Source organism: Vicia villosa, linkage group LG1 (genome assembly GCF_029867415.1).
Source record: "Vicia villosa cultivar HV-30 ecotype Madison, WI linkage group LG1, Vvil1.0, whole genome shotgun sequence".
In the NCBI taxonomy this organism is placed as follows: Eukaryota; Viridiplantae; Streptophyta; class Magnoliopsida; order Fabales; family Fabaceae; genus Vicia; species Vicia villosa.
The window spans coordinates 65284998-65298543 of record NC_081180.1 but is presented as its reverse complement, the minus strand read 5'-3'; the positions used below and the strand labels follow the sequence as shown (position 1 = coordinate 65298543).

Here is a 13546-nt window from a genome sequence, read left to right as displayed (position 1 = left end):
TATTTTTAATATATTCTAAATAATGTTTTATCTAAAATTTATAATTTTACCGTGTCTTCATAATATTTTTGTTAATTGAAAAATTATAATTATAACTTAAATACTCAAAATCTTACTAAATTATTCCAATTTTTAAGACAAAATTAAACCCAATAAACTTATCTCTAGATTGTACTATAAAATTATTTTACCTCTAAATTTGATCAAAAACCGCATCACTAACTTTCCCATTTACTTTTCTATCAAAAGAAATACTCATATTTAATTACTCCTTCGTAGTATACACTAAATCAGTACCACAGTCTATAATGGTGGTGGTGTCTGTCTGTCTTTGTCGGTTTCTACAGAAATACGGATTCAAACCAATACAAAGACTCACCGCGCTAAACGACAAACTCCCCTTATTAATCACTCGTCCTTTCTTCACTGTACCTTTTGCCTCGACAAGTGGAGCATACATATTTAGACACCACAACCCCTTCCATTTTTCTCCCACGACCCAGTCCACAAAAATTAACCATTTCATTAACACTACTAATCAAGACGCGTGAACTCTAATCAGGGTTTAGTGAGAAAAGGTGTTATTTGTCAACGGGTTTTTGGATTCTAAAATTTTTTGAGAGAGAAGAAGAAGCATTATTGGAGTTGTGGTAGTTGGTGTGGGTAAATGAGCGTAACGAGGTAACGTAAAATAAACAAATTAAAAAAAATTAAAAAATAAAAACCTTAGCAGGTTGACCGGTGGATATAGATAAAGATAAAGAGAAAAACAAAACAAAACAAAACTCAGAAGCAAAAAAAAAAAATATAGAAACCCTAAAAAAAAATCAAAAAGTTCCTGTGTGAGGATTGTGTTGTTAATGCATCTAAGATTTTTCCCTCTTTGTACAAAGATTGTTGTTCAAGCTTTTCACCTATAGGTAGGTTTAGTTTAGCTTAGTTCCGATGGTTGATTTAGACAATGTTTCTACACCTTCCGGAGGAGAAGCTAGCATCTCTTCCTCTGGTAACAATAATAACAATAACCATAACAACCAAACAACCCCTCCAAAACCCACTAAGAAAAAACGAAACCTCCCAGGAATGCCAGGTATATATAAATGATATATTAATTTTGTTTTATAGATTTTTTTTTTGGTAATTAATATTATTTCTTTTATTGTTGAAGATCCGGAAGCAGAGGTGATAGCTTTGTCTCCGACGACTCTGTTAGCGACGAATAGATTTGTGTGTGAAATATGCAACAAAGGTTTTCAGAGGGATCAGAATCTTCAACTTCATAGGAGAGGTCATAATCTGCCGTGGAAACTGAGGCAGAGGTCGAGTAAGGAAGTTAGGAAGAGGGTTTATGTTTGTCCGGAACCGAGCTGTGTTCATCATGATCCTTCTAGAGCTTTGGGCGATCTAACGGGGATTAAAAAGCACTTTTGTAGAAAACACGGTGAGAAGAAGTGGAAATGCGATAAGTGTTCTAAGAAATATGCTGTTCAATCGGATTGGAAAGCGCACTCTAAAGTTTGTGGTTCTAGAGAGTATAAATGCGATTGTGGAACCGTTTTTTCCAGGTTCTTTTTTCTTTTATTAATTTCATTTTTGGAATCTGTTGCTTTTTTTATTTTATTTTTTAATTTGTTATTGAAATTTTGTCTGTGATTTTGAAGGAGGGATAGTTTCATAACGCATAGAGCTTTTTGTGATGCGTTGGCAGAGGAAAATGCGAAATCGCAGACTCAAACTGTTGTGAAAGCTAGTTCAGAATCTGATTCTAAGGTTTTGACTGGAGATTCATTGCCTCCACCGCCGCCGCCTCCGTTGCCGGTGGTGACTAGTACTACCACAGCGGCAGTAGCAACGACTCCTCAGTCAAACAGTGGTGTGTCCTCTGCTTTGGAGACTCAGAAGCTAGGTAAAAATATTTTTATTGAATCAGGAAAAAAAGTGATTTTTTTGTCTTGTTTGATGTGGTTAAAACTTGATAACAAATTCAAAGTTTTGTTTTTTTGGTGGTGTTGTTGTTTGTATATGTGTGATCTTGGTGTTTAGTATTTTTTGTCTGCTATTGTTTTTGTTGTGACTTGTGTTAGTGAGAATAGTTTTTGTTGTGACTTGTGTTTGTGAGAACAAGATCAAGTGATCTGAGATTCGGGGATGCTACTAATTAAGTAATGAAAATTAATCCCTTAAAAAGGTGTTTTTGAGATTGTTTGATAGAACATTATGTATTGGTTGACAAAAAAAACTACAAAGATCTCAAAAGCAAAAAAAGAAAGAAGATTTGTTTTCATGGGTAGAAAAAACTATTGTTTTTGTTCTTCACTTTAGTGTAACATTAAAGAAAGGAACCAACTTTCCCTGTCTATGTGTTATGAGTGGCTGCTTTTGTTCCTTCTTTTTTGTATTAGTTCATAATTATAATTTAAAATAACACCATTGCTCTGTTCATGCTTTGTTTGCTTTGCTTTGCTTTAGACTATTTTGGTTTGTGCAGATTTACCAGAAAATCCGCCTCAAATCATAGAGGAGACACAACCACAACCACAACCAGTTGTCGTTGCTACTACTACTTTAAATGCGAGTGGTAGTAGCAGCAGTACTAGCTCAACAAGCAATGGTCGTCCTTCTACTAGCAGCGGTGTGTTTGCAAGTTTGTTTGCATCTTCAACAGCTTCAACTTCTGCGAGTCTACAATCTCAAACACCAGCATTCACTGATTTAATTAGGTCCATGGGAGTTCCAGATGTTCGCCCTACTGATTTCTCAACTCCTCCACCGTCCGAGGCCATATCCCTTTGCCTCTCTTCCAATCACGGATCATCCATTTTTGGAACAGGTGGCCAGGAGTGCCGCCAGTACGTGCCTACACATCAGCCGCCTGCTATGTCAGCTACTGCATTACTTCAGAAAGCTGCTCAAATGGGTGCTGCAGCAACAAATGCCTCTTTGCTTCGCGGGCTTGGAATCGTGTCGTCTTCCGCTTCCACTTCAACAGGTCAGCAAGATAGCCTTCATTGGGGTCTCGGCCAAGTGGAACAGGAGAGTGCTGGTTTAGTCCACGCTGGACTTGGACTAGGTCTTCCATGTGACAGTGACTCTGGACTAAAGGAATTGATGTTGGGGACTCCGTCATTGTTTGGTCCTAAGCAAACAACTCTCGACTTTCTAGGATTGGGGATGGCTGCAGGCGGCAGCGCCGGTGGAGGCTTGTCAGCACTTATCACATCAATCGGCGGCAGCAGCGGTTTGGATGTTACTACAGCAGCCGCATCTTTCGGTAACGGAGAATACTCCGGCAAAGATATTGGTAGAAGCTCATGATACTTTCGCTCCAAAAACAACTACTAAATTTTTGGCTGTAAAGTTACATTTGTTGTCTATGAATATGAATATTCTGAAATTGCAATGCATATATTAGTATGCAACCAACAACTATGGATCAATGCAAACAATGTGCAAATGGGGTCTTTTTGAATTGTCTTGCCCCTCCCCCCAAAAAAAAAGACTATACATTTAAGGAAACGAAAATATGGCCTTAACAAGGGCACAGGTACAATATGCTTGGTTTGGACAACACAACCTGTGTAAGAAATTAAGGGTATGTGCATCATTTGCATATGGTTGTCGTAGGTTTTAGCGACAGTGGGTCGTTTGAAGATCACGGTCTTGTTTTTGGTTTCTTGGACAGTTTTGATCAAATCATGTATTGCTTCAGATGGTTGGTTTGGTCCGTAGCTGTAGGTATAAATTAGGATGCTAGTAGTAGAGTAGTAAAAGTTTTCATTGGATGTTGTTGGAATTATTGTCACAATGTGAATTTCTACTTTTGCCCATAGTTTGGTAGTTAATGCGTGATTGAATTTTAGCAAGAATTAATGCTCTTCGTAAATGTTATAAATTGTAATTATTCTATATTCTTTTCAAGATAGAAAATTCTCAAACTATTCCTACTTTAGGCATAGCTTTATTTAGTAGCCAAGTTGCATTAGTAACCAAACCCATTTGAGAAGTAAAATTTTGAACTACTCCTTCTAGTCTCAATTATTATGAAATTGTTATTTTTTTAAAATTTAATTTTGCAAGAGAATTGGTTGTTACATTAAGGAATATTCTAAGTATGATAGCAATAAATAAAATGAAAGTAGTTGAATTTTGTTTGAATATGTATATAGTAGTGTTTAAGTATTTTATTAAAATATTTTTATGAATCGAAATACATGAAATAAGAATATTAATAAAAACATTAATATATCATTGATAATATGAAGAAATTAAAAAAATAAATTAATATTTCATTAATATGAAGAGATCAATAATTTAACACAAGTAAATGTTTCAAATGAAGCATGTAATATGAGAGAAAGATACTTCATTGACTTTGAATTTAGTTTTTATTATAAACGGCAGTTGAAAGATTTTATTTGGATTTGTTTTATGCACAAGTATTTACATGAGTATTATATTTTGCACTATGGGGAGTGAAAATATATCATCTTGATTGACTAACGTTTATGTTTGAGTTTACTTGAGACTCAAGTCAAGTAAGTTAGATTTTTTTTATAAAAATAAACAGGTCAGAGTATTTGAAAAGGCTTATATAATTACAAATATTAGACTTCAAGCTATATATAGTCATTTAAATCTACCAAGTTAAACTAATTAATTAAATATAATTAAATATAAATATATTATTTTTATAACTTATTATTGTATAGACTTACACCATGAACCATATAATTTGATGAAATGGTTTTTTAATAAAAAAATATTAAAACAGAGACTAATATGAACTATTTAAATTTAAATTTTGTAAGGGATTATATTGAGTTTTTTTAAATGATTAATTTAAATTCAGTAGTTTTTGTGAGGGACCAAAGTATTTTTATAAATATTTGTTGTAAATTTTGATAATATTTCAAAAGTTTTAAATAATTTTTGTCTCAAATTTTAAGTGACAAATATGAAAATATATTTTCAAAGAAAATTATTAATATTTTTTTTATTAAAATTAATGTGGTCAATAATGAATTTATTATAATGATGACTTGATTTAGTCCAAGTCATTGAACACTATTTTTCTCCCTCTCTTATATATACCTACACTTTTACTTTTGTATATAGTAGAAAAAATAAAAACACTTAACGTGTTAATTGGAAAAATCTCTTTATACTTTATTTTCTTTTAATTTTCTGGTTACATCTTCCAGTCATTTAAAAAAGTATTTCTTGTTGTTCAGGTACCTCAGATTGATAATGAGAATCTAAGAAGAACTTGTTGAATCCTGGGGGATTTGTGCTTATGAGGCGGATAAATCCTTAAGGACAGTGTTCATACACGCCTCAGGTTTAGTTAACGTCTTATTTTTTGCAGGATTAACATTTGTGATTGTGAGAAGATGTGATTGAGTTATAGTGGTAGCCAAATTTCTACAACAATCTTAAGGATTTATTTTATATTAATCAAACTCTGATTTCAAAGATGATCACGGAAAGAGATTTATAAAGATAAACATTATTCATGATCTGGAGCAGTGATATCATGTTATCGATATGCAACTATCATACTCTTGTTATGGCGTAGCACTAATTGTGTCAATTATTAACGTACACCATTTTATCTTCTTTTTATTTTATGAAAAATTTAACTGATAACCAATAATATTATTTTAATAATTAAATTTGCATTATATGTATTTTAGATGCATATATTTGTTTTGTCCTTTTATGTCTTTTATAAAATGGAAAGAAATTTGTAAAGAAGATAGCTTACATGTACTAATATATAATTGTTTTTAAAATAAATGTATATTATATATAATTGTTTTTAAAATAAATATATATTTTATAGGATGAATAAATTGTTCCATAGAACTTTGTGTAGACTAATTATATTTGTTCTTCTGTAAAAAAAAAATCGTTAGAATAAGTTTTTGATTGTTTTGTAACTGAGTTGATCATTTAAGTAAGTATTAAAAAGAAAAAATAGTAATTATAATTTAATATGATTAAGTGCATAAAATAATTGTTTTTATGATTGTCCGTTTTCTTTTCCTTTATTTTTCATTAAACCAATTATTTAAAACTTTTGAAATATGTGGGGGACTGTTGTAAGTTTTGATAATATTTCAAAAGTTTTAAATAATTTTTGTCTCAAATTTTAAGTAACAAACATGAAAATATATTTTCAAAGAAAATTATTAATATTTTTTTTATTAAAATTAATGTGGTCAATAATGAATTTATTATAATGATGACTTGATTTAGTCCAAGTCATTGAACACTATTTTTCTCCCTCTCTTATATATACCTACACTTTTACTTTTGGATATAGTAGAAAAAATAAAAGCACTTAACGTGTTAATTGGAAAAATCTCTTTATACTTCATTTTCTTTTAATTGTCTGGTTACATCTTCCAGTCATTTAAAAAAGTATTTCTTGTTGTTCTGGTACCTCAGATTGATAATGAGAATCTGAGAAGAACCTGTTGAATCCTGGGGGATTTGCGCTTATGAGGCGGATAAATCCTTAAGGACAGTGTTCATACACGCCTCAGGTTTAGTTAACGTCTTATTTTTTGCAGGATTAACATTTGTGATTGTGAGAAGATGTGATCGAGTTATAGTGGTAGCCAAATTTCTACAACAATCTTAAGGATTTATTTTATATTAATCAAACTCTGATTTCAAAGATGACCACGGAAAGAGATTTATAAAGATAAACATTATATCATGATCTGGAGCAGTGATATCATGTTATCGATATGCAACTATCATACTCTTGTTATAGCGTAGCACTAATTGTGTCATTTATTAACGTACACCATTTTATCTTCTTTTTATTTTATGAAAAATTTAACTGATAACCAATAATATTATTTTAATAATTAAATTTACATTATATGTATTTTAGATGCATATATTTGTTTTGTCCTTTTATGTCTTTTATAAAATGGAAAGAAATTTGTAGAGAAGATAGCTTACATGTACTAATATATAATTGTTTTTAAAATGAATATATATTTTATATGATGAATAAATTGTTCCATAGAACTTCATGTAGACTAATTATATTTGTTCTTCTGTAAATAAAAAAAATCGTTAGAATAAGTTTTTGACTGTTTTGTAACTGAGTTGATCATTTAAGTGAGTATTAAAAAGAAAAAATAGTAATTATAATTTAATATGATTAAGTGCATAAAATAATTGTTTTTATGATTGTTAGTTTTCTTTTCCTTTATTTTTCATTAAACCAATTATTTAAAACTTTTAAAATATGTGGGGGATTGTTGTAAATTTTGATAATATTTCAAAAGTTTTAAATAATTTTTGTCTCAAATTTTAAGTAACAAATATGAAAATATATTTTCAAAGAAAATTATTAATATTTTTTTTATTAAAATTAATGTGGTCAATAATGAATTTATTATAATGATGACTTAATTTAATCAAGTCATTGAACACTATTTTTCTCCCTCTCTTATATATACCTACACTTTTACTTTTGGATATAGTAGAAAAAATAAAAACACTTAACGTGTTAATTGGAAAAATCTCTTTATACTTTATTTTCTTTTAATTTTCTGGTTACATCTTCCAGTCTTTTAAAAAAGTATTTCTTGTTGTTCTGGTACCTCATATTGATAATGAGAATCTGAGAAGAACCTGTTGAATCCTGGGGAATTTGCGCTTATGAGGCGGATAAATCCTTAAGGACAGTGTTCATACACGCCTCAGGTTTAGTTAACGTCTTATTTTTTGCAAGATTAACATTTGTGATTGTGAGAAGATGTGATCGAGTTATAGTGGTAGCCAAATTTCTACAACAATATTTTATACAAACATTTTATAAAATTAGTGGATAACTCTCTACAATTAATTACTACTATTTATTATTATTTGACTGGATAAGTATACAAATCTACACCACTAGTAAATACTAGGAATTAATATTTAAAAAATACTCAGTCAACACGTTAAGCTTTGAAAAGTCAAGCAGCCATCGATTTTGGATTATATAAACTAATAGCATGTGACGAGTTCATTGTGAAATAAGCTAGGAAAAATAATGGCTTTAAAGAAATGTTCACTAATTTTTTTAGTTCTTTTTTTCTGTATGTTGGATTTTTCATCCATGGCATTAGCAAGGAACATTAATGATGCCTCTCAAATTTATTCATGTAAGTAAACTTCATTCCCCATAATATCATTTACACCATGTTATGCAAAAATGCTTTTATAGAATTGTTTGTTTTTGTGTATAATATTTGTTTATTTGTATAGTTTCAGATATAAAGGGTTTAAATAGGAGAGTTCTTGTGAAAGCGAAACGGAGATCTCCATGTACGAGGGGAAGAAGTCGTGAAGAGGAAGAGGAGAGAGGTAGCCCACGTTGCCACAATTTCAAATCTCTCTATCCACATCAAGTATGGAGACATAACTAATTTGTCCTAAATGTGTAACTGTTTATCCAGAAATTCGGTAAACAAACGCTAGTTTCTTTTTTAAAGGTTATTTTACAGAATCAACTAGTAAATCTCAGGACTTATTGCTATGTTCTTGTTTCGTGTAACTTTGATTTGTATTAAATGCGGAAGACTTGAAAGTAAATGAAAGAAATAACGCAGAATATAAAACTTGACTGAAATAAAGGCACTAAAAGAAAGCAATAAATATATGTGAAAGACAAACTGGAATATTAAAATGATTGCATAATAATTAATCTGGTACGCATACGTACATTTCTAGAAAATTACACTCGTTTCTCATTTTGTGTGCAGAGATTGAGTTTTGTCTTTTGTGATGTAGAAATGCGGACCCTTAAACTACTGACATAAATTTGCTTAAATAGAAATTCTGAAACAAACTGTCCTAACAGTCGACTAATAATACGTCGCCACGTGTCCCAACCATGCAACATTTTCTTTGAGAAGACTCCACGTATTCTGACGAGAAAACTGTCCAGAACCGTTTCTTTTAACCTCTTAAACTTTCAACTTTGACCCACTATTTTGACAAAGTTCTCAATTCTTTTATATCGCTAAGTCCCCTTCAGAACAAGAAGAAATGCTTCCTTAGTCTTCGACTAAACTTGTACTTTCCTTCTCCCATTATTTAAATGCCAACCCAAAATAGAAAGTCGAAATCTTAGGGTAACAAATTGCCCCCCAAAAGGCCACTTTCGACTGAAAATAGGGAAGGAGAGAAGATGGCATTTTGAATTCGTCAGTATTTCGACTTTCAAACTCTGCCAACGCCATAATTACGTTACAATTCCCAACACATTAATCATTACCTAAATCCTAGGTAGTGGGCTATTAACTGTTTCTCCCACTTCTTTACTTCATTTTCCAAGACAATTTTCTGAAACGACGTTTGCTTTCCAAATCTCACCCCTTGCTGACGTCACACATAGAATCTCCCCCTATAAAAACCTTCCTTCTCCTTATCTTTCAACCTCATTTTCTTCTTCTTCGTTTTTTCAGTACCAGTTTTCTTTTTGATCCTAAAAACTTTCTTACTATCAACCATGGCTACCAACACTACCGTTTGCGACACTGGATCTAACTCATTGGCGACCATTATCTCTCGTGAAGATGAAGAGAAAGGCTTGGAGTTTGTTCCTCAAACTTTTGCTAATGAGGCTAAGGTTACCATTTGGAAAAGCCAAATGCTAATACCGTTTCAAGCTGCTGATAAACTTTTGGCCTTCTCAGGCCCATACCCAGATCATCGCTCACACCCCAAAATGGTCCAAAAATTCTTTCCTGCTTTCTCGTCTACCATGCCTGTAGCATTTGAAAAGAACCTCCAATTGGAACTAAAGTTTATGGATCCTTCTATGAGAGTTTTTCGTTCGACTCCTCCTCCAGGCAACAAAGATTTTCTAGCTTGGCTTGACAAAGTTCAAGCAAAAAAACAACAAATGTGGGAAGAATTGAGAATCTTCGACGCTATTTAGCTGTCAAGGACTACTCACAGGGTGAACCTTGCATGCTGCTTGCCTCAATCTTCTTCTAGGAGGGTTCAACCAACACCTTCCACTTCCCTTGTGGGATGATGACTCCCACTCTCTTCGACGTGGCTGCCATTACAGGACTTTCGCCTTTGGGGGAAGTCTTCGACCCCACTCTTTCGACTCAAATGGAATTTAATTTCAGCATTGCCACTATAACCAAGTACATCCAGGATCACCAAGATAAGGATTCGGATGAAGTCTCTGACGAGGAGCATGTGGCTTTCTTCACTTATTGGTTATCATATTATTTATTCTGCCTTGGATCTCTCCAGATTGCCAAAGCCTACATTCCTATGGCGATTCAGATTCATGAAGGTAACGTAAAATAAATAAAATTAAAAATTAAAAACCTTAGCAGGTTGACCGGTGGATATAGATAAAGATAAAGAGAAAAACAAACCAAAAGCTCAGAAGAAAAAAAATAGAAACCCTAAAAAAAATCAAAAAGTTCCTGTGTGAGATTGTGTTGTTAATGCATCTAAATTTTTTCCTTCTTTGTACAAAGATTGTTGTTCAAGCTTTTCACCTATAGGTAGGTTTAGTTTAGTTTTGTTCCGATGGTTGATTTAGACAATGTTTCTACACCTTCAGGAGGATCAGCTAGCATCTCTTCCTCCGGTAACAATAATAACAATAACCATAACAACCAAACAACCCCTCCAAACCCCACTAAGAAAAAACGAAACCTCCCAGAAATGCCAGGTATATATAAATTATATATTAATTTTGTTTTATAGATTTTTTTGGTAATTAATATTATTTTTATTGTTGAAGATCCGGAAGCATAGGTGATAGCTTTGTCTCCGACTACTCTGTTAGCGACGAATAGATTTGTGTGTGAAATATGCAACAAAGGTTTTCAGAGGGATCAGAATCTTCAACTTCATAGGAGAGATCATAACCTGCCGTGGAAACTGAGGCAGAGGTCGAGTAAGGAAGTTAGGAAGAGGGTTTATGTTTGTCCGGAACCGATCTGTGTTCATCATTATCCTTCTAGAGCTTTCGGCGATCTAACGGGAATTAAAAAACACTTTTATAGATTTTTTTTTGGTAATTAATATTATTATGAATCGAAATACATGAATAAGAATGTTGTTTATAAAAACATTAATATATCATTGAGAATATGAAGAAATTAAAAAACAAATTAATATTTCATTAATATGAAGAGATCAATAATTTAACACAAGTAAATGTTTCAAATGAAGCATGTAATATGAGAGAAAGATACTTCATTGACTTTGAATTTAATTTTTATTATAAACGGAAGTTGAAAGATTTTATTTAGATTTGTTTTATGCACAAGTTTTTACATGAGTATTATATTTTGCACTATGGGGAGTGAAAATATATCATCTTGATTGACTAACGTTTATGTTTGAGTTTACTTGAGACTCAAGTCAAGTAAGTTAGATTTATTTATTTATAAAAATAAACAGTTTAGAGTATTTGAAAAAGCTTATATATTTAAAATTATTAGACTTCAAGCTATATATATAGTCATTTAAATCTATCAAGTTAAACTAATTAACTACATATAATTAAATTATTTTTATAACTTATTATTGTATGAACTTACACCATGGACCAATAAGTTAATGAAATGATTTTTTTTAAATGTAAAGTAAGTAATTCAAGTAACCGATTAACACGGGTGTAATCAGTTACAGCTTAGTAAAAAACACATTTGGAAGGAGAAAAAAATGTTTCTGCAATTGGCGTAACGGATTACATATTCGCAGTAACCGGTTACACTTTTATGTAACCGACTACAAGCGCAACTTTTTAATTTTTGTTGCTTTTGGATTGTGTGTTATGTGCCCTAATTATTTTATAATGTTTGTGTAAATGTCTTTGAGACATCCTCATTAATAGTAGTGTAAAATATTATTCCCGTCTTCAATTCTCTCTCTCTCATTCTCTTCTCTCTCACTATCTCTTTCTTCACATGTTGCACCCCAAAATTTGTCCTCCTATATTTTCTAACTGGCTTAGGCTTCACATTAGACCATATGCATACATACATGTCACTGGCTCAATGATTATGGGATCAAGGTTTCCTCTTTCAAAAGCTACAACAGAAATGACTATTCTGTCAGTCGATACAGTTGAACAAGAATTCAGGTTTCTAGCAATCTCCCTGCTGCGTTTTAAAGCCCAAGTCCATGCTAGATATGTGCTTTAAATAAAGGACTACACATCTGTTTGAAGGTAGAGCTTACGGTGTAATAGGTTAGGGTTTGTATGTTTATTGTGAGCCTCTCTAATATCATCTTGATAGAAGAGTATGACTGATTTTGAGTTGTAAGTTCTGACATGCATTCATAAGCTGTTAAGTATTGAATGTATGTGTGTCACTTAGGTATCGTTGATTCATTCATCTAAGTGTGTGTCGCTTGTGGTTCAAGCTATTGTTCTTGATCGAAACTTTAAAGCAAGATCAAGTATTCTTGATTAGGAGGTTCTTAATCTAGTATTTCTTGTAATTGAAGATTAAGGTGAAGAGCTATCAATACTAGTAACTAGGATTGTTATTGTGATACATCATTGCGGTGACTGGAAGTGAGAGGGGTTTCTCATATCTAGGAATTTTCTAGGTAGAAGTTGCATTGGGTAGGGATTGAGTGAGAAGTCAGTAAACTAAAGGTTGTTTACATGTGAAGCGGAAGTTGTTTGCATTGTAATTTGAATTGATACTACTAATAGTGGATTTCCTTCCTGGCTTGGTAGCCCCAAAGTAGATGTTGTTGTACATCGAATTGGGCTAACTATTCTGTGTGTAATTACTTTTCAGCATTGTTTTTAAATCATGGATATTTGGCCATTGTATGTTATTCAGAGATCACTGTCTCGACATCTCTTAGGACATCTGAGATCTGAAGACCAGAATTTTAAATGCCTACCTTGCTTGGTTTCTTTCTCTTCTTGGACCTAGGACTCTCCGAGGTATCCCACCCCCGAGAGTTGGATACTCATGGCCTTTGAGTGGAGTAGCCCTTGACATACTTCTTCAGGTGGCCCTCTTGGATGAAGCACTGTATCTCCTTCTTGAGTTAATATCATACCACACTATCTCCTTCTTGAGTTAGATCAAGCATTGTCTACTTCTTGTGGAGTTTGCACCATCTACTCGGGTATAGTTCCATGACACATGTCTTCGGAGCTGACGGTTGTGGGATGTCGTGCATGTGGAATAATTCTCTCCATATTTTCTCACATAAAGTGTTTAGGGGCATGAAGTTCTCTATGGATTTTTGTCTCCAATTGTATGTAGTCCTATCTTTGATGGGCGAGGTGTAGTGAGTAATTCACGCCTTCTGTGAGTTGTTAGTGTTAGAACAAGATTTGTTCTGATCAATATTCTTAGTTTTGATGATAACAATGTATATGAATTTTGCTTGAGATAATGTGGTACTCTAATCCTATGCAATTTCTATTTCAGGAAATACATAAAGAGTATGCACAAATTCAGCGCAAGAAGCACTGACTCAAAAGGTTCAAGTATGCAACATCAGAACATGCTCTCGCAAGACATCA

At 32.5% G+C, this 13546-nt stretch overlaps 1 protein-coding gene and 1 long non-coding RNA gene across 2 annotated transcripts; both read left to right on the top strand.

Annotated features, from left to right (window-relative positions):
- Positions 1–550: 550 nt before the first annotated feature.
- Positions 551–3829, top strand: LOC131639968 (zinc finger protein GAI-ASSOCIATED FACTOR 1-like). Its single transcript, XM_058910390.1, has 4 exons — positions 551–1090; positions 1169–1565; positions 1662–1906; positions 2489–3829. Exons 1-4 carry the CDS (start codon positions 946–948, stop codon positions 3313–3315), a joined length of 1614 nt encoding a protein of 537 aa, XP_058766373.1. The 5' UTR covers positions 551–945; the 3' UTR covers positions 3316–3829.
- A 4188-nt stretch (positions 3830–8017) lies between these two features.
- On the top strand, positions 8018–11211 carry LOC131608095 (uncharacterized). The gene is made up of 3 exons (XR_009285499.1): positions 8018–8171; positions 8275–10711; positions 10784–11211. It is a non-coding gene; the product is annotated as an uncharacterized LOC131608095 (long non-coding RNA).
- Positions 11212–13546: the final 2335 nt, after the last annotated feature.

Coding starts and splice junctions, on each gene's coding strand:
- LOC131639968 (XM_058910390.1), top strand. CDS start 946: ATGGTTGATTTAGACAATGTTTCTACACCTTCCGGAGGAGAAGCTAGC. Junction 1,091..1,168: donor AAACCTCCCAGGAATGCCAG/GTATATATAAAT, acceptor TTATTGTTGAAG/ATCCGGAAGCAGAGGTGATA. Junction 1,566..1,661: donor TGTGGAACCGTTTTTTCCAG/GTTCTTTTTTCT, acceptor GTGATTTTGAAG/GAGGGATAGTTTCATAACGC.